This window comes from Notolabrus celidotus, chromosome 6 (genome assembly GCF_009762535.1).
Source record: "Notolabrus celidotus isolate fNotCel1 chromosome 6, fNotCel1.pri, whole genome shotgun sequence".
NCBI classification, from domain to species: domain Eukaryota; kingdom Metazoa; phylum Chordata; class Actinopteri; order Labriformes; family Labridae; genus Notolabrus; species Notolabrus celidotus.
In genome coordinates, this window is record NC_048277.1 from 19725359 (window position 1) to 19753281 (window position 27923).

The 27923-nt window shown below is 38.7% G+C and overlaps 1 protein-coding gene across 1 annotated transcript; it reads right to left on the reverse strand.

The window, feature by feature from the left end:
• Positions 1-1284: 1284 nt before the first annotated feature.
• On the reverse strand, positions 1285-27605 carry b4galnt3b (beta-1,4-N-acetyl-galactosaminyl transferase 3b). Its single transcript, XM_034686646.1, has 20 exons — positions 27089-27605; positions 21928-21980; positions 21736-21819; positions 19357-19452; positions 17779-17869; positions 17567-17667; positions 17405-17472; positions 14578-14656; positions 14379-14445; positions 14058-14192; positions 13815-13924; positions 11553-11653; positions 11205-11263; positions 9934-11107; positions 8255-8514; positions 6798-6951; positions 6639-6711; positions 6385-6538; positions 4195-4321; positions 1285-2962 (listed from the first exon to the last, which is right to left on the reverse strand). The coding sequence occupies exons 1-20, from the start codon at positions 27225-27227 to the stop codon at positions 2851-2853; spliced, it is 3237 nt and encodes a 1078-aa protein (XP_034542537.1). The 5' UTR covers positions 27228-27605; the 3' UTR covers positions 1285-2850.
• Between the last annotated feature and the right edge of the window lie 318 nt (positions 27606-27923).

Sequence of the window (27923 nt, forward strand, 5' to 3'; positions counted from 1 at the left end):
TTTACCTCTTCCCTTCACATCTCTTGATTTTCCTCCAGAATTTCAGTGTTTACAGTCTTTTAAGTTGCTGATACATTGAAAACTGGTTGAGACATTTTCACTGTGTTTGAACTTCCCATTTTGAGTATTAACCAAGTGGCAACCTCCGGTCTCAAACCATGAAGCCCATGCGAAAGTGTAATAAACTGCAGTTCATCAAGAATCCGCTTGAGGCTGGCTGCAGAAACACCAGAAACCACATAGACACCAATTCAAAAAAGACGATCTTTGCAGCATTAATAAACATGTTTACAGCCTGGTTCAAAAAACGGCTTGGCTCTACGTAGCTAATCTCTCTATCGGCACACACTGTACGGGGGGGGGGTAATATTTTTCTAACGCAACGGTTCAGAAGATATTAAGATTACGGGTTTTTGCCCAAATGAGGACATGACTGACTTGACTACCGGACGGGAACACAGCTGTTGGCTTGGAGGCTCAAACTCCACCTCTTTATGTCACACTATGCCTGGTTGAGTTCCGCATTTCCAATATGGTTGCCGATGTCAATTGGCTTCAAAACAGCGCTCAGGAACAGATGGGTAACGTCACGGTCCATTATTTATACAGTCTATGGTATTAACTCATAGGGAACTGGCAGCTGTGTAAATACACCAAATGTCAGAATTAAATTAATCTAAGTAAGACGGCAATTTGAGAATGTTTATGGAAAGGTTTAGTCATACATTAATTGGGCTTACGGGTCAATCAAGTCTCATGAAAATAAGCCACATGGACATCTACTGGGTGTGTGCTGTTTGGCCATGACGTGTAGCTCCTGTGTATGCTGAGGGTGTGTTTGGTATTAATAGGATTTAAAAGCCAGTATCTTCCGCATGTTACATTAAAACCCTGCACCTTTCTTAACTATTGTAATGGAGACAACATATCCCCATTGTAGCTTTACAGATCAAAGAAAAAAGCAGGAAGTTTTTGCATTCTGCAGCTCTCAGGTGAAAAATGTCATCATTGATTTTATGAGTTTAGTCAAACTGCATAGAAAGATGTGGTCTCCCACATATACCAAATAAATTAATCTATTAGATTCAGATTTGGCAAATGACCCAGATGTAAGTGATAAAAACATGTATGGTCATATCAAACAGATGTTTATCTGTAAAAAAGCTTGTTGAAAAACTGAGAGGCTCATATCATATTAAATGTTTCCGCTTTATTAAGGTCTTAAATCACAAAATTAATAAAAGTATGACTTAGTTTTCTGGTATTAAATGGAGCACATGTGAAAACAATTGAAAAGCACAGTTTAATGGGAGTGAAGGACAGAAACATTTATTCTCAAAATCAGTGAAGATGAAAAAATAAAAAAGTGTCCCTGAGTGAAGAGACTCCAAGACTACAAAAGTTAAATTCCCAGCACAGAGAGGGATGAGGTATTTCTAAAAACAACCAAGAGAGAACAGAAAAGGACGGACATGAAAAACTTCCAAAATCCTTGTCGAACCAGTATCCACATTTCAAACACTTTAGATTGTACTTACATTAAAATGTGACAGAAAAAAACCTACACAATTCTTGACAGTGTTACTTCCTAAAAAACAACAGCATTATTTGGCACCCGACCAGAGTTGGGATGTTGATTCCCCTAAATGAGTAAAAGTGTTCAACAAGTATCGATTTCAACGACTGAAAAGGCACATTGACTTCTTTAACAGGAATGTGAAACATGATAAGATGCTGCCATTAATCTCGTCTCAAATAACATGACAAAACACACAAAGGATCATTCTTCTTCCATTACAATTCCAGCTTATGTTGACATGAAAACACTAATTCTAAAAGCTTGATTGGAAAGCATCAAAGACTGATAAAAAAAAAAATGGGATTCCTCAAAATACTCATGAAATGAAAAAAGATCAGCAGGTTGATTTTAAATAGTCTGACATATAAGAAACACATATTATCCTTCTATATAATTACCTTTGGTAAATTGCAGTGTAAGGAAAATAAGAAGAAGTAGGAACTTTTTCAATGAGCCATCAGTTTTTGTTACAGTTTTCTGATACTCAACCAAATACACAGTTTTAAGTCTGTGATGTGTTGGGCAACACAGAAACCAACGTGCATACTTTTATTAATGCATGTCTGTCCTTCCCTGATAAAACTCAACACTACAATCATGAAAATCATTAAAATATTTAAATATTTTTTCCAGTTAAAGGCTTTTTCTGTCTCATATGTAAAACAGACCCATGTGGCCCCAGTACCTGAATAACATTAACAAGAGAAGGCACAATAATAGTAATGCAAACGATCATAAGAGGGCACTTGACATGTAAACAGTGGTCAAAAAAATCCTACACACACACACTGATATAATAAATATATATATATATTTTTTTTATAATTTACAACGTAACAAATAAGGCTGTGTTTACCAAATACACAATGGTAGTTCAATTCAACAGATTTTCCTCCAGTTAAGACTCATGTGCAAGACTTGTGATCTCACTGTTGTAGGACACTTGTGTACTTGTTTCCTTGGAGTGTGAACTGTTGTTTAATTCATGTTCTGTCTTTGGATCAAGACAGTAGTGCAGATTGTCGTGGTGTAAGTCTTCTCAGCATCATGGTGCACAGCAGTATCTTCATACGTAAGATGTCATGGCCATGGCAGACAGACCAGTACCCTCTTAGTAGTCAACAGTACATCCAGTGAAATAAGCTCTGAGCATATCAGAAGCATCTGCTCAACAACTAGCTTTAGCTTTCTGCAGCTTAAGCTCTTAAAGTGCCCTGGTAGCCCTGGTTGTTCTAACCATGGCGATCATAGTGAGGCGGCGGGTGATAAAGTCACCTGTGGCTGGGAATCTTTTTGCGGTTCCACATGCCACGTTTGGAGTGAAAGCGGTGGAAGAAGTTCCTCAAGTAGATCCTCTCCACTTCCAGTCCTCCCACGAGAATCCTGCAGCAGAGGTCACAGAAAAGTTTGTGACTTACATTGTTAATTAATTTGACCATAAATGCATTAAGTCCATAACTTTCTACAGCACAAAACTGATAAAAGGTGAAATGATAGACCTCCTCTTATTTTAAAAGTAGCTGTTTGATGTTGCTATGCAAATTCTCTGATTAATATTAACTAACTTATATATCAAGAGCAAGCGGCAACTTCCAGTCTTAAACTATAAAGCCCATGCAGAAGTGTTATAATCTGCAATCCTCTTGAGGCTGGCAGCAGAAACACCGGAAACCACATAGACCCCAATTAAAAAAAGACCGTCTTTGCAGCATTAATAAACATGTTTACAGCCTGGTTCAAAAAACGTCTTGATTCTATGTAGCTAATCTTAATCTTTAGGAACAGATGGATAACGTCACAGATACTACGCCTGTATTTTATACAGTCTATGATCAAGAGTTGAATGTTTCGTTTGTTATGTTAAAATCAACCTCACCCTGCAATAACTAAGCAAACACCTTCTAATATTTCATGTGGTCACGGCAAACTTTGACGCCTAAGTTTTTACCTTGTAAAGCCACCGGTTTATGGTTGAGAAATATCAGGTAATTTTAAAATTGAATACATTTTAGCTCAGTATTTGGCCGCAACAAACTCCTTGGGGGAGCATCTTGCTCTGCAGTTGTTAAATGACCCTTTTTGTCCAACATTTAGTTAACAGAGATATCTGCTTAATAGGTTGTTTGAAGTCTTGAAGTATAATTTTTTATACTATTTCAAAAGTATCCATTATACCTACTTTAAGTTTGGGCTTTGAAGGTAAAAACAGACACATAAAGCCAACACATTTTCTCATGTGATGGAAAGTGAGGCTGAAAAGACATTCTGTTTCAAACCATCAGCCTGTTATGTTCAGAGCCTTCTGGGAGTTTATTTGAAAGTGTTTGTCATTCATCGCCTAAATCTGCTTCAGTGGTAAGTGCCTCTTCAAACAATTATGCCAAACAACTCCATAAACAACATGCACAGACTTGTTCCAGACAGCGCAAGACAGTGTGTAAACCATCTGCCACATCAGAGTCAAAGCATGACAACAGCAGAGATCGATAGTTATGTTTTATGAAAATGTCATTCTAGTTTTTGCTTTTAATATTGTTATATGTGAACAAAACTGCAAACAACTGTGAAGCAACGCATTTGTTTATCAAGTGATGCCAAGAAAGCAAGGTAGGCACCTGTCAAGGAGCTCCCAGTCTTCTCCTCCCCAGCGGTTTGTGAATTCTTTGGTGTTCATTCCTCCCACTGCATCCAGATCAGATTTATAAATGCCCAGCAAGCCGAAGCCATTAACCTCCCAGTAACCTGCAACATGGACAAGACACAATCATACACACATCTCCAAAAAGCTTTTCAATTTTAAACCTAATGGCTACATTTATTTCAAGTGTTTCACATTGTGTTGATCTGCCTCTGTTTATGTAACTTGTTGGTGACTCACTGGCTGAGTCACACCGTACATGACCCACCATGACCACTGCATCTGGGTTAAGATCTCTTATCAATGTGTTTTTATTTATCCACACCTGCCACAGATTGCAACCTGGCATGACCTGACGCAGCCTTTTGCTACAACAGGTTTAATCAGCCGAGGGAATTTTGATTTGGTTTGTACAGTTAGTCAGCATAATTTATTGGTCTACTGTGTGTTTTTAGGTGCTTAACTGGTTATCCAATGTGAGGAAAAGTGATGATGGATGTGTAGATTTTCCCTTTTTAAGAAATCACACGTCTTTGTCTAATTCAAGTACTGCACACTTAAAATAAACGCTTCCTCGAACCGTGCCCCTCTTTGCTGTGAAGCTAATAGGCTTTTCTTTAACCCTCCTGTTATGTTAGTTTCTCTGGAACAGCAATAAGGGTCCTGGGTCAATTTGACCCGGAGCATACACAATTATCCAAAAGTGTCAGAACCCCAAAAAATCCCAATACACATGTTTCTTAAATCAAATTTTTAGCGCCATTTCTAACCATTGAAATCAAGATTTAGTATTCTCACAGATCATGGTTCAATGAAGATAACTCACTCGTTTTTCATTCAAATTCATGTTAAAAATGTTTTAATGTACATTGTAAAACCCTAAATATAAATACAATAGTTTTACATGACTTAGATTTGTGTTTATTTTAATTTAAATTTTGAATATTTTTATTTTTATGAAGTGATGTTGATAAATTAACATGGCTCCTCCTCTGTCACATGCTGCCTAGATTTTTATGCTGCATTTAGCTGGTTTGGAAGACATATATTGCCTAAAATAGACTTTAAAAGGGGTCAATTTGACCCGCAACATTACAAGAGGGTTAACAATAGTTAAGAATTTCTAAGTCACACTTGCATGCTTAAACCGCTGTATTTTGGTGTAAATTGTTCTGAGATAAACAAGTGGCATTCTTTTTTCATCTCCTAATCCTGTGAAAGCTTTTATTTCTTTAGTTCTTGAGCACTTTTACTCAAGAACACAAACCGCAACAGTGTTTCTAGAAAGGGAAGACGCAGTGTAAAACGTAAAAAGACAGATTGGGATGATATGCTGAACAGTGGAAAAAAAGACAAAAGGACAATACATGAATCGATGAAATCAAAAATGTCATTGCCTTTAGAAAATTTTATTCTTATTTGAATTTGACGCCAGCAACACATTAAAAAAATTCAAATATTTTATCAACACTCTTATTACATTTTTTTTTTTAACCTTTATTTAACCAGATGAGACCCATTGAGATCAAGCACTCATTTACAAGGGCGACCTGATCAAGAAGTCAGCAGCACATGTCAAAATAAAAAGCACAACTCAACAGCATGGAGCATATGTACAGACAGTATGTAGAAGCAATCAATAATTTGAAAGTGAAACTTATTTGCAAATAAAGTGCAATATGTGATTACAAAAACAGCATTTAAACTCTGTATGTGGTTAACACTTATGGTTTCCTCTTTGAATGGTTGATCTTCAACTTGCATTTGTGAATGCAGTGACAAACTGTGTACACAGACTGAGCCCATGTAACTATGTCCAGTACAGTTTTGGGTCTGATTTTAAGGGAATGTCACCTGAGGGCCTGAAGATTTAGGCCACCCTTGTGCCTTGCTTACAGAGATTTCTTAAGATTCTCTGAATTGTCTTAATCAAATTACAATCGATAATGAAATCCCCAGCTTCTGTGCAATTTTAAATTGTAGATCACCAAATTCTGTTTCAATTTACATTTTTCACACCATCCCAACAATTTTGGAAACAAGGTTTTAAAAATACCTCTGATAATTCAAGTGCTCATCTCTTAGTCCATCAGCAGAACTGTCACAAAGTATTGTACTTACGCTGAAGGCAGAGTTTAAACTAAAAAAGATAGGTAAGTGTGTCTACCTTTGGCCTCACATGGCGTAGACCCGCAGTTCAGTCTCATGACGATTGGGGCAAAAGCCATGAATCCCTCCACACAGTGCTTCCTGATGGTGTCGATGATGAAGGAAGGGAAGTGTATGTGGAGGTCACAAAGGAACACAATGCTGTGGTTATCCTGAAGGAGAAAAAGATGGAAAAGAGTTTCACTATTATGTCGACTCATGTTCATTACTTCCTTTTATTCCCGTGTTGCTGTGCGATGTAACAATACTCACTTTAATAAGGTTGATACCTGCTTGCAGACCAGCAGAACGCTCAAAGTTTCCACTCAGCTTCACGTACTGGTACCTGATAAAACCCCACATACATAGTTTCAGCACACACATATCCTGTTTAACAAGCCTAACAAGTTCAGTTGCGTAAATAAACGTCACCTGATGAGTTTGGATTTCTGCAGAGCAGTCTTCACATCCATGTCAGTGCTGTTGTAGTCTGCAATGATGAGATTGAAGTTGTGGTCTCCAGTTTCTATAAACAGCTGTTCCATGTCAGATATCAGCTGTTTCACCCACCGAGCCTGGTTTTTCACTGAAAAAGACGTGACGTAATGCTTAAATGCACTAAACTCTAAGGAGGCCTTGTGCTTAGAACGCATCAGTGGTTAAAGTGCACGCCCAGTGCACAGGAGCTAGTCCTTGAAACAGGATGCCCAGGTTCAATTCCAGCCTGAGCCCTATTGCCACATGCCATTTTCCACTCTCTCTTTCTGGTCTCCTTCTCTATTCATTTCCTCTCAATAAAAGGCATAAAAGCCCAAAATGAACTCTTTAAAACAGATGCCTGTGCAATAACCGCAAGCAAAGTCTGTTCATGTTAGTGTTTACATGCAGGAGATGTTTAGGCAAGAGATTGTGAATCAGATTAAACGAGTCGGAGCTGCTATCAGATGATGTGCACAGCACAGTGCCAACTAGGTCTGCCTGTAAACATTTCACTTTTAAGATTTCTTTCGTTTTTTCTGCAAATTGAACTGGCTGCTGTAGACCACTCCCAAAACATTTACAGTGTGATCTGAAACTTTGTGTGACTTACATATAAAACTAATGGACAAAAAAACCCAAAAGGAGGCGTTCCTTTATCCGATTAAGTTACTGTATTAATGGTTATACTGTGCTGTGTGTGGAGACCGAGGGAGAGGAGATTCTGTTTAAGGTGCTTCCCCTGTGGTTCTTTTCTAATATGCTTTTAAACAACATATGAAGTGATGTGAAGCGGGATGTTTCTGAAGCAAAAACCTGAGGAGCGTGTCAAGGAATGTTTTTGAAAACACAAGTGTTAAAAAAAAGGTGCAAAAGCCATTACGAGGCGCTGGTTGCTTCCTGAACCTCCCACAATACAGGAGTGAATTTATATAGTAAATGATATTTATGTCATGGAAAGGATTACTTTCTGTTTATGTCTTCAGAAGAATGTATTTATTAAACTCTGGACCAAGTGGACTAAGTATGTAAAACCCCTACAGACAGATTTTGTGGATAATACCATTCAAGGACCCGGTGATGCTGTCTTGTCTTAGCTAATTACAAGTTGTTGTTTTTTTGTTAGTTTTTTTATGTGATTTTCTGTCACTTATCTCTCCCTGAAATGCTTCTGGCTCACTATAGTGTTTACATATTGTCTCCCTCAGGTTGTATATATTTCTAATAATCTTTAAAAACGGAAGACTGCAGAGGAAATTAACATTATTCTCTCTTTTATATGTTAATGCTTTGTATAACAAACTGCTGTCCAATAACAAAAATAAAGAATAATTTAAAAAAAAGGAGCAAACAAAGGAGAAAATGAAATTAAGTGAAATGGCTGTAATGAGATTGGTCAAAGGTGGATGTACCTGGTACTATAAAGTGGACAGTTGCAACCGGGTTCCAGCGGAAGCCCACCGGGTTGCAAAGCACCAACTGAGGTTTCGGCCTATGGAAGTTGAAGTTGTCTCTGCGCTGCCTGTCCTGGCGAATCAGAGTGTAGATGTAGTGTGACAGACGCAGCAGTTGGCCGTTCGCATCTCTCAGCTCCAGCTCCAAAAGGTAGCGGCTGCCCTGGAACCCGTCCACACGCTTCACTACATTGACCACGCGCACCAGAGTAAACCGTCTGCAAGGTCAGACAGAATTAAAGGAACATAGTGAAATACACTGCAAATAAGTTATGAAATCTATGCACAGGATTTTTCAAGCAGATAACGTTTCTTTTCAAAACCTGGTGCATTCTCTCTAGGCTCAAAATGTGTTCATATCAAACAACTTGGGAAGGCGGGTTCACATCCTATAGAAAAAAAATATGACTGCAACTAACAATTATGGTAATTATTGATTATACTACCAATTATTTTGTTGACTGAACAATTAATTTTCAAGTCATTTGTAAAGGCAACTTCTGCAAAAGGTCATTTCTTTCCCATAAGTCCTCTTTTATATTGTAAGACCAGACACATATGCAAATAAGAATATATAATAATAAAAGAAAATCAGGGAGAAACTCTAGACACCGCCTTATTCCATTTAAGATAGTTTACAGACTTCATTATACTAAAACAAAGTAAAAAAAAATTCCAGATGTAACCTCACTCTGTGACAAATGCAATAGGTAGAGAAGCAAACTTTCTTCATAGTTTTTTTGACTGCCCCAAATTAACTCTGTTTTGGTCGAGTATATTTAATAGTCTTTCTGAAATGTTGCATGTAATTTTGAAACCTGACCCCCTTCTTGTGCTATTTGGAATTTCTGACCAGACTCTCCAGTTAGATAAAAGTTAGCAGCAACTGCTGTCCTAGGGACTCATAATAGCTAAAAAAAAAACTCATCTTGATGTTTTGGAAGAAAGCAGAGGTGCCACCTGTCAAAGTATGGTTAGAAGAAATGGTAAAACTCTCTCATATGGAGAGAATTCGGCTCTCACTTTTAAACAATCTAGGGCAATATGGCAAGACTTGGGTTCCCCTTCTTCAATATATTGAATGTATTGAAAAAACAAACTAAACTAATTACGACAACATTAATGGCCTCCTTTTGGAGTGGCAGGAAGTACAGTCCCGACAGGGTGGGTGGGTATGGTGGAGGTGGGGAGAGGTGGGTGGTTTTGATTTGATTATTTTTCCTCTATGTTGTTGTTGTTGTTTTTCTTTTAGTGTTACTCACTACATCTGTTGACTTGTATGTTTGTTTGTTAGTTTTGTTTTTCTTCATTTAATTGAAAAGGAGGATGTTTTATTATTGCTACCTCAATAAAAAACATTTAAACATGAAAATCAAGGAGATTACAAAACCTTTCTAATAAATTAAAATTTAACAATTCATCTTAAAAGGGTTACAACCAAATGTTAACCTTAGTGGCCTGTAGTTTCTGGTGAATTCAGATTAATGTTGAATGATAACAAGCCTTATTGTAACAAGACTTTTATATTATATTAGAAAAATATCTGTCAATACATGGCAGCTCCTTCCTGACACGAAGACATTTCATGTTCTAGGGGATGCCCAGGTACTGGTACATATACAAAAACAAGAACTTACCCTTGGTGCTTTTTGTTGAGTTGCTCCATGAATGCCTCGGCCATTGGCAGAGCATCACTGGAGTGAAGCAGCAGGTTGCCAGAGACATTACAGTGCAGGTCAATCAAATCTGATCGCTGTGCCTGAAGGTCCAGGTTGTTGACCTGGAAGGTCTGGTTCCAGTTAACCTCTGGGTCGAACGCTGGCATAGGCGTGAGGTCCTCATCATCATCATCTTCAAAGTCTCCCTCTGGTCCCCACAGGGAGTCTTTATCACCCTCCATGGTTTCCTCCCTGTTCATAGCCTCATCTTGCTCACCCACTTGGTCCTCCACTCTTTCCAACGTTGTGTCCTTTTTCCCTCTGGTGGTTATCTTTACCTTGTGGATGCTATTATCTAAATCCTGTTGCAGAGGAGTGATAATTTCTTTCTCCTCAACTCTGAGGTGTTTTCTGTGATCCTGGTTGCTCTGGCTGAGCCTCACTAAAGGTTGCTCCCTCTCATGGTAGGTGGGACGCTTGAGGTGGGCTGGTTTGTGCACCAGTCCTTTACTAACATTTCCCAACTGCTTAGCTACTTTGGGTTTTTCAAGCAGAGCAAAATCCCTGTTTACTAGCTGAACCTCTGAGTCTCTGATACTTTGGTTTCTGGGTTTTTTATGAGACGCCTGGATCTGATGCCGTTTAGGGTTGAGCTGTTCTGACGGTTGTTTTTTTGCTTTAAGCTGATCTCTGTCCCCTGGTATTGTTACATTTGTCTGTCTATAAATCACAGATTTCTTTATTGATTTAAGCTTCTTTTTCTTCATTGGTTTTTGGATCCTATTTGGTTTGACCTTTTCTACATTTTTAACCTGGCCTTCTTGTCTTAATTCTGTCCAGTTCTGTTGCAGGTGCGAGGGATGTTTTAAGGTTTGTGGTGGCAACACCTGATGAGGCTCTGCTGGTTGAGGCACCACAGGCTGAGGCTTCAGCACACGAGGTCCTGTATCAGAGGTGTTGTGCTTGTCTTGGCCGAGTAATGAGAAGAGTTTGCGTCTGCGTTTCTGGACATAGTCATCATAATCATCACCATAGTCTGGAAAAAGAGCATTATTTATATGGCCTGGTCTTTCTTCCTTTTCTCTGTAATAGACGTCGTTGTCAAACTCGTCCTCCCCATCTCGTACAGATTTCCTCTTCTGAAAACCAAAATCTAACATACAATAGAAGCAAAGACAGAGATCAAGAGTGTGATTGATGCATAAAGGAAACAAACAGGTTCATAGAAAGAAAAAGGAAGTTAAATTTACCTTGGAGCGGGTTTTCATTTTCAGGACGGTCTAATCTCATGTATCTCGAAAAACCGAACCTGGAGCAAGTGCACAAAACACAAGTTTAAGCAAAGATTTTGACAAAGTCAATGCTCCTGGTGCTATGTTAAGATCATAATTCAGTTTTCAAATGGGACTCATTGGGTGAAAAGTTTTTTTTTTGTCATTCTCAAGTAATGTCATGTCAAAGATTCTCAGCAGAGTTACATCACCCATCACTGGTTACACTACTACTGCATGAATTTTCATTTAGTACCAAATGTCACAATAAGTCTTACTACACATGCATCTATTATTCATCTTCATGTTTATGCGTAGAGGTCTCACATCTTCATGTAGTAGGGGCTCTCAGGGTAGAAGCAGCTGTTCTCTGTCTCCATGTGAGAGAGGCGGGTGTAGTCGTTGGGGTAGATGTAGGACATGTGGACCTGGGGAGATGAAGTGAATAGACATGCTGTTTAAGCTGTCTAAGCTATGAGAGCTCAATGACGAATCATGAGATCTTGTATAACAAGGGTTATCCAACCTCCATCCACAGGGATCAAACAGGTGTGTGCAAAGGTTAGGTAAGAGCAAAAAACATTCAGTTATTCAGATCAGCACATTCAGTTAAATAAATGTCACAGTGTTTAGCTGAAGTCGTTTACACAACCACTATAGAAAACTCTCATCATTTGAACTATTACCATAGACAGTTTGAGAAGGTAGATTGCAACAACCACTACCTAAAAGGGAGGCCAAAACATTTAGCGTTTCCCTTGGTAGCCACGGAAAACTAGCATGAATTTGAATGTAGCATTTCCTTAGGACTCCATATGGTTCTGTTGTGGACTGTACCGATCAGAGAGATCCTAAACATTTTATTGGCGAGTTTAAGGTGTGCTATGGTTAGCAGGAGGACCAGTACGTCAATGCCATGGCTCCTCCAGCTAGAAGGCTTCTGCATATGTCTTGGGTCCAGAATAAGTTACCAGTGCAACATGTTAGCAGCAAGCGGCAAACTCTGGTCTCAAACTATGAAGCCCATGCAGAAGTGTTATAAACTGCAATTCATCGAGAATCCGCTTGTGGCTGGCTGCAGCAACACCAGAAACCACATAGACACCAATTCAAAAAAGACGATCTTTGCAGCATTAATAAACATGTTTACAGCCTGGTTCAAAAAACGGCTTGGCTCTACGTAGCTAATCTCTCTATCTGCACACACTGTACAGGGGGTTAATATTTTTCTAACATGACGGTTCAGAAGATGTTAAGATTACAAGTTTTTGCCCAAATAAGAACTTGACTGACTTGACTCCGGGTCGGGAACACATAGCTGTTGGCTAGGAGGCTCAAACTCCTCCCCTTTAGGTCACACTATGCCTGGTTGAGTTCCGCATTTCCAATATGGCTGCCGCCGTCGATTGGCTTCAAAACAGCGCTCAGGAACAGATGGGTGACGTCACGGATACTACGTCCATATTTTATACAGTCTATGGTTAGCACCCATTGAGACACTATTTTAGCTTCACTTTTTTGCAACATGAGGAGATGGAGGCACAGTATTTATATGCAGTCAATAGGTAGCCTATTACCCAGACTGGGTAAGTCACCCAGCAATGGTTCATCGTGTTGTATTGTTTTCCCTTGAGCCTCTTGAGCTATAAAATAACAAACGCTTATAACGCATTCAAGGATGAGGTCAATTGCAATCGATGATGCCTTTCAAAAACTAGTGCAAATCCAACGAAAAAATTAAAGTTTCGGTCTACATCTCTGTTAGAGAGAGGTCAAAATTTTCACCCTCAAGTTTAAGCTTATAGCCACAGAAGACAAATGAGAGAGATCAAGATTTCTACTGCAGTACGATTTAAGTAGCATATTTTAACGATTAGAACATAAAATATGCAAACTAAAAATGTGCTGTTATTGAAAAAAAGGTTAATACTTTGAATTATTTGTTGAAATGCAAATGAGCAGACCAATGATTCTTATATCTGTCTGTTACATATGGAGAACTGAACATGAGGCAGGAATCACGTACAAACTGCAAACCAGGAACATCTAAAGGTAACTGAATAAACAAAAAACAGCCTACCAACATCTCTTGATAATCTATACAAATGTGGTTTTTACAGTGGTTATGTGCAAAGCTACCTCTTGCTTTGTCTGTGACTTCCTGGAGTTGTGATTTCTCAGGTTGCAAGAAAACTGCCTGAGACCCAGGAAGTTACCGCGATGTGAAACATAAGCGAAATTGTAGACTTTCAGGTTGTAGAATTAGATGATGGCTTAGAAGTTTGTTTTTAATGGTTACACAGTGCCTTGATACACCTTTAAATGTAACTGCAATGACGTGAATTTAGAACAGAAAATGCAGCCAAGCACAATAAGAACAGGCGGAAAAACTTAAATAGTGCCATGGGAGATGAAAAAGGTTTCCTTCAGCCATTCAAAGAAAAAAAAAAAGATGTTTCCTCTTATTAATATTCTGCAAGGACATTGTTCTCTTCTCTTATTCAAGATCTTTACTGTGTGAATCTTGAGCTTTAAATCTAAATATCTGGAGAAATGTAATTTTTATCAACAAATTATATAAATACATACAAACTGTAGTCCTTGGTAGCGCGTCAGAGGAAAGTCTTTGATTATGTAGCTGGGTTTGTACAAGCAGTCTGGCAGAACACCTTGTAAGAACTTGCTGTTCATCAGAGGCACTGAAAACAAACACAACACACTTATATTACACTTTTTTGATTATTCAGTTCAAGGAGATAAGAGAACTTGTATCTAAGAGGGAAGGAATGGAGGAGTGATTCGTGTGTAGAAAATCAGAGAGATCTCTCTCACCTTTGTAGAGAGAGTCTCGTGGGTCTTCCCTCATCATGTCTACATCAAAACCACGCTGTTTCATCGGAGTGCGTTGGTGGCTTGCAGCCGTCTGTGGTATGTGTGCGACGTCACTCATTAACAACGCTGACTCATCTGTGAGATGAAGCACGGGGCATAAGCGCTCTATTTATTATTCAGGAAAACCACTGAGTTTGTTTGCAGGTATGAGGATCTTTGTAGAATAACTAAGAAGGCCACAGGCTGAGACTGTGACATTCACCTGAACTCTGAGCCTTTTTTGCTTATAAAGATTCACACAGTGATGTCTTGCATACTTACCAACATAAAGGGAGATGTGACGAGAATCAATAACCACGAACCTAACTTCGTGGTTCAAGAGCTGCCACTGTGCGAGAAATGAAACAAAAAGAACATGTCTTTTCCACTTCAACTCAATAACTCACAATTTACAAGAACATGAGCCAAGATAGAAGGAAGAAAATGACTTGTTCTATAACTGAGAAGCCCAACTACTTACTGCCACCTCCACGTGGTCCGTCCCTTTATCATTTTGCTTGTGGATTACTTCAAAAAAGTACCTCTTCTGAGCAGACAACCTATCAAACAGCAAAAGTCATATTAGATACAACATCATTTGAATGGGCTTTAGGAACAGGACTTGTGTGGTCTGTTTTGTTTGTTGTAGCAACCATACATAAAGACTGCTGCAGCTGCCTCAATAAGATAAAAATCTGATCATCAGTCTCTCTCCTTATTTTTTCCCTTTGCCATTCACGAAGCCGAACAGGCAGATAAAACACATGACTTAATAACTCAACATTATTTACAGCCTCTAGATAAACATGTTTATCTCTTGAAGGCATACCCTTAACAACACATTTTAAATAAACATTTACACCCTTATGTTTCACCCCCCCGAAACATAAGTGAAGCAACAGTTACTATAACTGTTTGCAACCCCACAAACTAGTCTAGATTCTGTAGCTTACTAAATTTCCTGTCAAGTACCAGTAAAACCACCCACACAGTTTGACTCAGCTTTCCAGTGTGTTAGCAAAAATGTTTTGACATGTAACAGTGATAACAGTAATATAACTGTACGATAGGTTTCATTTTCCCTATTTTAGAGCTTTTATAGTCAATCCCATACACCTCCTTTTATTCGTATTATTTTATTTGATCTTTTAATTGTTTTTATCTCCAAATAAAAAAAAAAAATCCTATTTGATGACTTTAGATACTCCTAATGCATTGTTGTTTGTTTGTTTTGGTTTTGGTTCTTTATTTCTGAATGTCACTGTAACTGACTCGATATCATTGTAAATGAGGGTTGCCCCATCAATGATTTCGAGTATAAATAAAGGTTGATTGATTTTAACCTCAAGACAGATTCAGATTTACATAGAAATGCTTATGCTTAGGTATATGTGTTGATATGTTTAATGTGATTATCTACTATAACACCTCAGTAACAAACAAACTCTGACTAAACAGAATAAACACATGACTTCTACCATCATAGCAAACCAGAAGTGTACAGTTGTGTGAGGCTAGCAGAGAATATATTATTATCATTATCCTCTAAAGTAAAAGTATTTCAACTTGTGATGTTCTCTGCAACCAAAACTACAATTAGAAGTTATGTAGCATAGCTGAACTGGAAAACAGATGCCAACCATTCTGCTGCCCGGCCAATCTGTCTGACTGTTTCTTTTTTTTCTGTGTCCGTCTGTCATGTACCATCCGCCTAAATCAATATGAATGTAGCATGTCCTAGATTTTTAACACTAGATCTTCTGTTGTCTCTCGTTTTAATGGGTTTTGGCCAAATTTTCTTTCTCTTGTTAAGAGATAAGTCATAAAAAAATCACACTTCTGATTTCTGTTGTCTGCTGTGGTGTGCAGACAGTTTCAGTTCATAAACTGTCTGTCTGTTGTATGACTCAGTATTGATCAAATGACAGATGCAAAACAATTGTGGAGACAGTAGGTCAGCAATGTTGTTAGATCATACCCAAACACTAGTCTACGTTCCTCTTTTTGCACAATAGCACCCAACAAAGAGAAGGCTGGAGTGTTTTGTATTGATCCAACTTTTGATAGTTAAATATTTTAAAGCCTTTTTTTTTTCAAAACCAGCTTCTTAAAGCAAAGGGTTATATGTGAACACATGGAGCTTTAGTTAATGCCCAGATTTTTTAGTTTTTTTAGTTTTTTTCTGTCTGTGTTGTTCAGAAGTGTCAAGTAACGAAGTACAAATACTTTGTTACCTTACTTAAGTAGAAATTTTGGGTATCTATACTTTACTGGAGTAATTATTTTTCAGCCGACTTTTTACTTATACTCCTTACATTTTCACACAATTATGTGTACTTTCTACTCCTTACATTTTAAAAATAGCCTTGTTACTCTTATTTCTTCTTCGGCTTGTTTTCATTCAGGCTTGAGCAATTATTTGAACCAGTGACGGTCTGTCCAGCTTAGTTTTTGTTCCTGCATCTCCTGTTTCTGAGCACCCCGGAATGCAGCATGCTAACAGCGCAACCCCTGAGTAACAGCAGGGAGAGAGACATGCCCAGAAAAGTCTGAAGTAAGCTAAGCGGACTACTGTATTTTCTGATGGTTCTTACAGACTTTTTATTGTCGTGTGTAAGGGCATAAATGCGGATGAAACAGGTGCAACTCAAATATTTCAACATTAACATATTAATATAACATTATAGCCATTATGGCCTTTAGAAAAATGTTTTTTTGGGGAGGTGGGGTAGTTCACTATAGGCCCCTGTGATGCAGCCTAAGCTTTTGTCCTTAATGGCATTTTTTCCCCCTTACATTACTTTTACTTTTATACTTTAAGTAGTTTTGAAACCAGTACTTTTACACTTTTACTTGTAAGTAAAAAGCATGAGTTGATACTTCAACTTCTACATAAGTCTTTTTAAACCCTAGTATCTATACTTCTACTTGAGTAATGAATGTGAATACTTTTGACACCTCTGGTGTTGTTTGAAATTGGATCTCAACATGATTTTATAATGGAGCAGGCTTGTCAAGAGGAGGGCCCATGTATCAGTGATCCAACCAGTATTTCAACTGTATAATAGTGATTGTAATGGCAGTTGTTGCCACAGGACCCACACAGTCCTGAAGAATCAGATCAGCTCTAAATGACTGTGAAACGTACAACAAAAATCTCTGACTTTTTTTGCTCATTTACTTAAAAAGACTTTGCGTAGATTCAAAACTGTATTCTGTAGTCATGCAAAGACAGTGTGTGAACTGGGTCACTTACTACATGCACACATGCTGATTTGACAGTAAAATGTAGTCTGGTGTCAACTCACAAAACTGGTCTGGAGGTTTGACTAGCATACTTCTCAAACTCCCCAGGGGCTGTCCACTCTTCGCCAGTCTAGTAAAAGAAAACCCACATACTTTATTTTAGTAAATGCTGATAAAGTTAATGAGGGAATGCTTTAAAAAGATGATATACTGTAAATGCGTACCTTTCCAACCCATGCCCGCAATTGCAAGTTCAAGGGAGAGTCATCCGTGCTGAGCCAAAACTCTGAGTTGTCATCAGAGCTCAAAGCAAACACAAAGTCTCCTAAAAGAGTTAGAAAAACAGAGAGATAAAGATACAGATGTGGAGAGAGTGTTGCATGCGTGTACTCAGTGTGGTAACAGACAGGAAGTAGATGAAAGAGTACATGTTTACCGTCAGTGTATGGATGTATATAACCAAATATCCTAAGCCCGTAGTTGGTCCACTGAGGAGAGACAGCCAGCTTCTGCACCGTAGTCCTGGACTATAAGAGAGACATGGAAAGACAGAGGATCAGTCATGATGTTTACAGAGAGAGTCTAGCTCAGTCTATGGGCATGAGGATCTAGCATTTGGATGTAGAATGTAGCTCTGAGTGAAAAAAGACACTGTGTGTTTGCTGAGGCTTGTGTCAGGGTGTTTAAGGAGGATGTCTTTACAACATCAAACACTGAGGTTCATGTCAGTCGGCTAAAACAACACTGCTTTAGGTTTTAAAATATGTAAACAAGTGGCCGATAAATTTTGATAGTGTCATTTGAAAGATTTTGTTCCCTGGTGTGAAATAACACGAGACAAAGTTTGAAACCAGATCAAATATCTTAAATAGGTATAACAGGCATCACTGGTTTTAGCAAGAGTACTTTCCTATTTCATATTTTAACTAACTAATCACAAATAGAAAATTCTAGTACAAATCTGAGACACACTGTATTGTGAACACCACATATACTTTATAGTGTGTTAGGGACATCCTTTTTTTGGTTTTAACCAGAACCAAAAAATTTGACCACATCTCTCCAGTTTTAGCTTCCTTGCACTGACTCCCTGTATGTTTTAGAACTGATTTCAAGATTTTACTGATTACTTTTAAAGCTCTGCATGGTCTTGCTCCGAGCTAAATAGCAGAACTTTTAATACCCTATGAGCCGACACGTACATTGAGATCCTTCGGGCAGAGGTTTACTGTGCATTCCAAATACTAAAATGAAAACAAAAGGGGACAGAGCGTTCGCAGTGAGGGGTTCGACACTCTGGAACCATCTGCCTGGGGAGATCAGGTCTGCTGAGTCAGTGATCTCTTTTAAATCCCTTCTTAAAACATACTTTTATTGCAAAGCCTTCTCGGATTTTATCTTAATTTTATTTGACTTTATTTTATTTTAACCGTCTTAAGAAATATATTTCAAAATGATTGTATTCCTTCAGAGTTATTTTAGGGGAATTTTATGTCTTTTAAAATATGTTTTATTTCTTTATCTTGACTTGTGTGTTTTTATGATCTGCCTGTTTTATTTTGCTGCCCATGTAAATCACTTTGTAACCTGGTTTTGAAAAGTGCTCTACAAATAAAATTATTATTATTATTATTATTATTATTATTATTATTATTATTATTATTATTATTATTATTATTAATAATAAATTAGTTAGCTTTGTTAGCGTACTATCATTTGCCAATAAGCTAGATAACTTCACCATTAGCTTGCTAACATACACACAGGCTAAATTAACATTATCAAGCTGTATTCTTTATCAGGAAATGGTAACAATTTGATTCCCTACATTTGATTCCTATATTTTGCCTAAAGCAGCAACAGTACTTCAATAAATGTCTGTTCAAAATTGCATGGATGTCCAATCAAATGCTGTTTAGTATCAAAAGAGTGTGGATGGATCCACTGCCACTGTCATCCTTATAGCACATGTAGGAAATCTGAGTGCACTCTGGAGATGTAGGGGTTGACTCACATGAGGATACAGCGGGTAGTGCAGGTTCTTGAAGAGGTCAGCTGTAGAACTGCCACACCAGTCCTCAAAGACGTGCAGATTGGCCTGTCCCTTATACTGCAGGAAGAGGAGAGACACACAATTGGATGTTTGTGCTGCAGTCAGCCAGCAGTGAGACAATTAACCATCTGGCCCCAGTATTGAGCAAACTAAAACCAACAAATACAGACTTCCTTAGATACCACTTCACAATACAATGACAGGGACTACTGCTTTCAACTGTCACCCGACCCCTACTATCCACCAGTCTTCCTGTGTACAGACATGTAGCTTCACCCACATTAAAAACAACATAGCTGTATTTAGAAGATAGCTTTATTTTTCATGTGTTCAGGAAATCTTTTTTTCCCCTTTTGAGACATGTTTTAGGGCATTTTTGCCTTTCGTATATAGGACAACTGAAGAGAGACAGCAAATGACGGGAGCAGAGAGTGGGGAAAGACATGCAGTAAAGGGGTCAGAGTCAACAAGAGTCACAGCCCCTGTAAATTGGGCACACGCCCAAACTGCTAGACCAACCAGCACCCCACAGGAAGCCTTTTGAAAAACTGTATTGTTTTTCAGAATTTTGAACACCAAAAACCATACGACAAAGCAAAAACCACTTGAATAGTTGGGGGGTAGCTATATTTTCATTGTGTTTGGGGTAAGCTAAACCTTTTGGTAAGCTATACACTGTTACAGGGGTGGATCACAAGGATTGGGTAACAATAGAAATCGCTGTCAAATTTCCCTTCCCCACCTGTAATTGTTTCAATGAAAGTCTGTGGAAAAATCCTGGAAGACACACATTCACGTAACTGAAGACGCAGGGGCCCAGATGTCCTGTAAACAAACACCTGTGTGACATCTGCCAAAGAGGCCATGTTATCTGATCTGTGTGCTCTGATGGCAGCACAGCAGCTGAATGAGGCAAGCTACAGTCAAAGCAAAGCCTCTGTGCTACTAGCCAGTAATTCATCAGGTTTCATTAGTGCTGAAGCTTAACCTGCTGCGGTAATCACCCCAGTTAGTTAAATTTTGGCATGACCTGGGCCCTGAGGGTAAAACAAAAGGCTATAAAGAATGACTCACAGAGCCTCAAATACCCTGTTGTGACTCAAATCATCTGACAAGCCTCTTTATGACCTTTTTTCCACGTCCGTAGACGAGACCAAGTGACCTGGAGAAATTGATGAGAACAAGCTAATTTTCTGTCACGCTTGGTCATGTTACATCCTGTTACTTGATCATGCTACAAGTACAGCTTTACTGTTGTATTTCCTTCCATTTCAATCAGTGGGGTGTTAACTCTGAGAGTTGTTTAATGGACATCTATATCATAAGCTTGTTCTCAGCTAGACCTGTATCGTATAAAGTCACATGCTCTGTTTTGGACAAACGCATTGTGTAAAGAACCTCCTTTCCATGTTGCACTTCAGAACTTGACTGCATCATATACATTGTTTCTATTTTATTTTTTTTTGACTTACTGAACCCTCCTGTTATGTTTGTTTCTCTGGAACAGCAATAATGTTCCTGGGTCAATTTAACCCAGGGCATATTCAGTTATCCAAAAATGTCAGAACCCCAAAAAATCCCAATACACATTGTTTTAAATCTAATTTTTATCTCCATTACTAACCATTTAAATCAAGATTTAGTCCATTGGTGTTCTTTAATTCTCACAGATCATGGTTCAATGAAGATAACTCACTTGTTTTTCATTCAAATTAATGTTAAAACTTTTTTTAATGTACATTGGAAAGCCCTAACATAAATACAATACTTTTACATGACATTGATTTTTGTTTATTTTATTTTACTTTTTTTTAATCCTTTCTTTTTTATGAAGTGATTTCGATAAATGAACAAGAGACACCTCTTCTGTCACATGCAGCCCAGGTTTGTATACTGCATTTAGCTGGTTTGGACAGCATGTATTGCCTACAATAGACTTTAAAAAGGGTCAATTTGACCCACAACATAACAGGAGGGTTAAATCATCAGTGGATGTAACACTTTGACACTTTGATCAACAGGTTTATGGAGTGTAAACAACAGCCAACCAATAACAACCGCTTCCTTCGAACATCAAACGTGAGGTGCCAGCAACTGGCTGAAGCACAGCCCTGCTTAATATAGTGGAAATGTGATGACCCCGATACAGAGCACCAGAAGCAGCAGAGGCAGACTGTGCTGCAGGGAATATACTGTAGTGTACACTGAGGTAAATGTACTGAAGTGGGAGGGGATTGGGCAGGCCTGGGCAGGTTATATAGAGTTCAGAAGAGGTGAATCAGTGTTTGAGCTTACGAGCACTGTGGTCACACAAAACACCACACATACACATAAACAGACCTCTGGTTTCCAGGTTTGTGAATTGAAGCTGGACCTCCAGGCAGTAGAGTCCTCCTCAGAGACTGGTTGATATTCTTTTCTGACCTGAAAGCACACACATTAAATAGCACTTTTACCCCTCCCTGAACAAATACACAGCCCTTTGCATCACTGTTATTTCTGCAACCACTTCTTTTTCCGTGCAAGGCTTACCCTTTCCTCAAACATGGGTCTTCTCCAGCTGCCACCAGCGTCAACATTTATGCCTGAGGAAGAAGTGGGAGAAAACAATCAGAGCAGGGCAGGGCTGAAGGGAGAAACATGCGACAACTATGTGTGGCACCGCTGAGAGGCACATAGGATTTTCTGCTGAATTGAATAAGATTTACGATTTTCCTCGTCAGCGGGACATGCTCTCATTCTTGAACTGGTTTCTTGGCTTTGCATTCAAACTAAATGTGCTGGGACAATACAGCATGTGACTTATTTGCATCTTGGTGGGGAATAGGAAAATTGTTTTGGTCAGGGTGACGCTGACATGTACATGTAATCATGTAAGCTGAATATTAAACAGTGCAGCTGGAACTATGACACAGGCTGATGCAACCACAGAAAATAACAGACTTCAGGAAATGAATTAAAACTATGCAGGCCGCCATCAATCACATCCAGTGTCGTACGGCTAAGCTGCTTGATGGAAGCTTAGGAAGTAAAAGGTCAACCAAATTTCCAATCTTTCTTTCAGGAATTAGCTTTTTCTTCCATTCCTTGTGATCTTAATTTGCAAAAACAATAAATCACTGTCCCACTCCAGTAAAGCTCATGACCGCTGAATTTAACTGAAGTCAAATCTAAATGAGCCACTGCCACACTTCTGTGTAGGCAAACATCCGACACTGCAGCTGAGCCGAAATATTATTCTTCAAACCTCTTCCTTCATCTTCCAAATTATAGAGCAGTGTGTATTTTAAAAGGGGGCCTCGGTATTTCATGAGCCTGTGGTGTAAGTGAGTGAATTGGGGTTGCGGTGCTCATGGAGTCAGAGTCTGTCATTATCACCAGGGTGGGGATCTCCCGGCACACACCCTTGAGACATGGAGACCAATTTTAGAGACGCGGGTAATTCTAGAGTGGTGGTTAAGAAAAGCAAGCGGGCAATATTTTTATCTCCAGCTGCACTCAACCAGTCTTCCCAACACCACTGTTGCCATATTTGTCACAATATTTATGTGACCACAGACAAGTCTTATTTATGATGCATTAGGTCACTGCATCCAGTGATTTCAAAATGACTGTCATTGCTTCTTTGGGTGAAATTCAACGACTCAATTTTGAGATGTTTTAGGTGATAACTAAGTTGCTGCAGGGTTTTACATGGCATACAAATATAATCTGAACAACAAAGCAAAAGGAGGACTTATAAAGTTACATCTTGGCTTTTGTTGTTTTGTTTTAGATACTTTACTCCAGGTTTGGCACCTTTACTTTCCAGATGCTGCAAAACTTTTAGCATTTGTTTAGGTAAGAAGGATTTTATACAAGATCTTTTGCACTTTTTTGCAATTTTTATGCGAGAGTTTACGAAGGCAAAACATAGCAAACAGTCATAAAGAAGCAAAAAACTGCAGACAGTGTCATGCCAAATGCCTCTACCTACCAACAAGAGCAAGTATGCAAATGCAGGACACTATTATGACTGGAAATTTGCCTAGAGTTGAGAGAATCAGCAGGAATGATCACCCTCCAAAACCAGGCAGACATTTATTAACTGCAGCACATCATATGTGTATCTCTGTACTTGATTGCCTGTGTGACCTACATGTGGGAAAAACAAGCCTTCCCTCAAATACCCAACCCACAGAGCCCCGTCTCCTCCTCTGTTAACCTGTGTTGATCTTTCAGTGTATTCTTCACAGTTTACAATAACCTGGATTTAAGTTTGGACTCTGAGCCAAAAGTATTTATGACTAAGGGTTGTTTTTAAGGTTCCCTGTGTTAGATGTGTGAGTGGCTATAAAGTCATTATCTAGTTTTATGATGATGACATAGACAGTTGATGACATAGACGGATATATTTAAGGTTCCTACAAACTGAATTTACTTCCAGTATATATTTTTTGCAGTAAATACTCTAGATCAAGTAGGTAAAGCATGTTTTGTTAGTGAATAGTTGGACCGGTGATGAGGCTGAAAAGACACCCCATGAATAAACAATGCTGCTCACTGCCAGATGAGAACTTTTGTCATTAGCTTGAGCTTAATGAAGAGCCAATATTTATTAAAGTCTGAAAAAACATTACTCTTTGCAGTGACTTAAAGGGATCTATGACCCGAGTCATCATTTGTAAACAATGAAAAATATTTTACAGCTGTAGCTGGAACAATCAAAACAGTAACACCTTTAAAATTGAGCACTAGTCTAATTTAAAACTCTATTAATTTTACATTTTCTAAAAACTCATAAAAGAACAGAGATTCCAACAGAAAACATATACTGATGGGTGTCACAAGCTATTTACCTGTCCCTAGGGCACTCAAAGAGACATACAATACATATGGCACTAATATAATAGTCACAATGAGCAAATCTGTGAATACAACCACAACCCTGATTCAAAAAAAGTTGGGATCCTGTGTAAAATGTAAAAAACAATACAGATATTCATGGTATCTAATGAAAAAAAATTAGTGCAGAGACAACTTAGCAAATGTTGAAACTGAAAAATTATCTGTTTTGTGAAAAATATATGCTCAATTTAAATATGATGCTGACAACACATTCAAAAAAGTTATAACAAGGACTACAAAGCACTGGAAAAGTTATGTAATTTTACAATATAAACCTGGAAGAATATCTCCAAACTAATTATGTTAATTACAACAGAATGAGTCTCTCAGAACATAGGATGAGAGCAGGATAAGCCCTTTGTGAGAGACTGCAAGAGCAAATAGTTCAACAATTTTAGAATAATTTTGATGAGCATAAAATTGCAAAGAATTTTGAGGTTTCAGCATCTACAGTGCATACCATCATTATTAAAGGATTAAGAGAATCTGGAGAAATCTCTGTAGAAATAGGGACATGTTCGAAAACATAATAATAGATGAATATTTTCTAATACAGGGTTTAAGTGATTTCCAAATTTACACAGTGCCACAACTTTTTTGGAATTGGCGTTGTACTATACATGTCTAGACACATCTAAAATATTATAAGAACTATGTTCAAATACTAATATCTTTTTTAAGCTGCTGCAGGCTCCACTTTCAAAATTGCATCTGTTGTTCCTTGGTACTTCTACATCCCTCCACTGAGCTTCATGTAAATCAAGTGAGTAATTTACATTGTTGTTACAAATATACCAGGAAGTTTGGCTATCCAAGCAGTTGTGCAAGCTGTTGCTGAGCCATGGAAATGAGAGAAATGTGTTTATCTACCAAAACTATGAGTGAAAACTTCTGTGTGGCACATCTATATTTCACCTATCCCAAAACTTAAGAAAAAAAAACGTTTATGGAAATAGTGTGGTTTTATAAATACTGTATTCTCCAATGGGCTGTTCTTATTTTATCAAATTGACTTAATGAATAACGACTGTTATCTAGAGTTACATCGTCTGCATGTGTGACTTCCTTATACACCCCACGTTTCCCAACAAATGAAACCTTTAAATGACACACTTACAAGTCCCTTTAGTAACAGTCAACGCCTAGGAAAAATCCTGAGAGCATATTTTTATGTTTGAATCCAAACTGGCAGCTCTCTATAAAATGTTCAGATCTTCATATAGCTCTTTCGGCTCTGTCTAAAGGCTATGTGGAGCCCTTCCCTTGTAAGAAGTCTCACTGTGACAAGGGGGCTGCAGCCCAGGAATGTGTAGATAGGCAGGGCCTTTAATGTAGGTCTGCGGCATGTGTTTACATGTCAGGCTGTGTTCAAAGTGTGTCTCTGTGTGAGTGTGTATTTGTGTGTGTGCTGTGTTTTGTTATTTCTCTCTCATCGCAACACCAACATGACTTTTTTTTTCACTATTTCCATCTCGTTCCCACCAGTGTGGTGACACCCTGATGTCAAACTCGGGTGTGAGTGCAATGCAGCAGATGGAAGACTGAGGTGTAAATAAGGTAAAGGGCAGGAAGTTTGGTTACCCAGTGTGAGACGGGACTTCCTTATAAGTGTGAACCTGCTATCTGACCCCACCCCCCACCCCCCTTACTCTTTTTCTTCACTCTAAAAACACACACACACACACACACACACACACACACACACACACACACACACACACACACACACACACACACACACACACACACACACACACACACACACACACACACACACACACACACACACAGAGCTCCATCTCTTTAAATTGACCTGTTGTTTCACCTGCTGTGGGCTCATGTTTCCTGTGCTGTGCAAACGGATCTAGCATCTATCATGAAAAGTAGATCTTCTTAATGGAGGTGTAGACTACACACCTGTTAATGCTCACAGAGAAGTACAATGAATATCAGCAGTGCTTAATATTAGTCAGAATTACTTAACATGTTGTTTTATCATGATTCTTTTACTTTATTCTATTTTATTTTCTGACAGTGTTTAATGTTCTGTGTGTTATAACTTATTTTACCTCACTGTGCAGCACTTTGCTAAACTTGATTTTCTTTTTAAATGTGCTACATAAATAAAGTGGATTAGATTGGATTGGAACATACTTGAATCTACCAGAAGATTAAAAACTTGGATGAAACTTTTATAAGGGCTACTGATTAATTATTTTGTGTTAATTTGAATGGCACAAAGTTAAACCCTAACAGTAAACACTACTGAAAGCTGTCCTTGACTTCATACATCATTATAAAATGTTGCTGATTCTGCACAAGTCAGGTAAATATTAAGCTCTGTGGTTAATATGTTTAATGGAGCTGCACTTGGTGTGTGTTTCAACTCTACATTTTTTTTTCAGATTTGTGACACTCCACATCAATGTATAAAGTAAATAAAGTGGAAAACTTGAGATACCTGCAGTGAAATAAAAAAATACTAAAGAAGCTGTGCGAAAAAGATGAGACACAATTACTCAGAGAAGGACACTGAAACTAGTGTTTCATTGTCTCTACTTCCTTGCTGTGTGGCTCCAAACCCCAAAAGTATCTTTTTTTAACCTGTGCCTTCCTTAATAAATGTAACTGTAGCCTTACACTTCAGAAAGTTCATTTATCCTCATGAATAAGCTGTCCTGTCAGCTACAGGTGCGACGTGATGTGATAACCATGCATTATTTTCACTTAAAAAAAAAAAAAAGGCCGACCAGTTGTCTCGTAAGACCTGGAGTCGCAATGTCCGGCCTGGGAACCACAAACTTACCGGTGTCACTGCTCCATGCTTTTGCAGCCACCATCTCATGGTAGACGGCCAAAAATCCGATCAGCAGAATCGCTCCGAACAGTAGATATTTGCCGTTCCGCCGCAGTTTCTTCAAAGGGAAAAACGATGCGATCGTCATGATCCACTGGTGAAATTGTGAAATTGTTCACCTGCTTTGTCATCAGGAGGGAGCCGACCCCACTCCAAGCCCGTCCGCCTGCCGCCCGCAACCCACCGCTGCTCCCAGTGGGTGCGTAACACCGGCACCCTGGCTATCCCCAGTGCGCACGGCCCCTGGTGGCTCTCATCCCGCGAAAACTCCCAGCATGATCTGGGGTGGCCGGTACCCCACACTGAGCGATGTCAATCATCCACAAATCTCTACAAAACATGGCCTGGTGCCCCTTCACATGGAGGGTTCTAGTTCTCCAGAGACCACTGGAGGCTCCATGCACGACGCTGCACAAACAACAAAGTAAGACGTGAAATCTCCCACCAGATTTACCACACTCAACTTCATGAGAACAGACACTTTGTGCCAGAAACACGTCGGAAAAATAATCCTTGCCTTCAAAGTAAAAGCAGACATGTCACAGGGACAAAAATAATCACTAATGGTACTGTCCTGGGGGAATGTTTTAAATCATATTACAACTTTTATACTTTCTTAACCGATACAACTTTTGTGGTTACTTAAATCCTAGATACTTTTAGTGAATAAGATGATATGATTGACTTTGAGGGTTTTATTATGAAGCCTTAAACGGGAAGCGCTGTTTGTTCACAGTCAGTGTGACACCAGGGACTCCTGAGATTTGAGGGATATGTGAACACG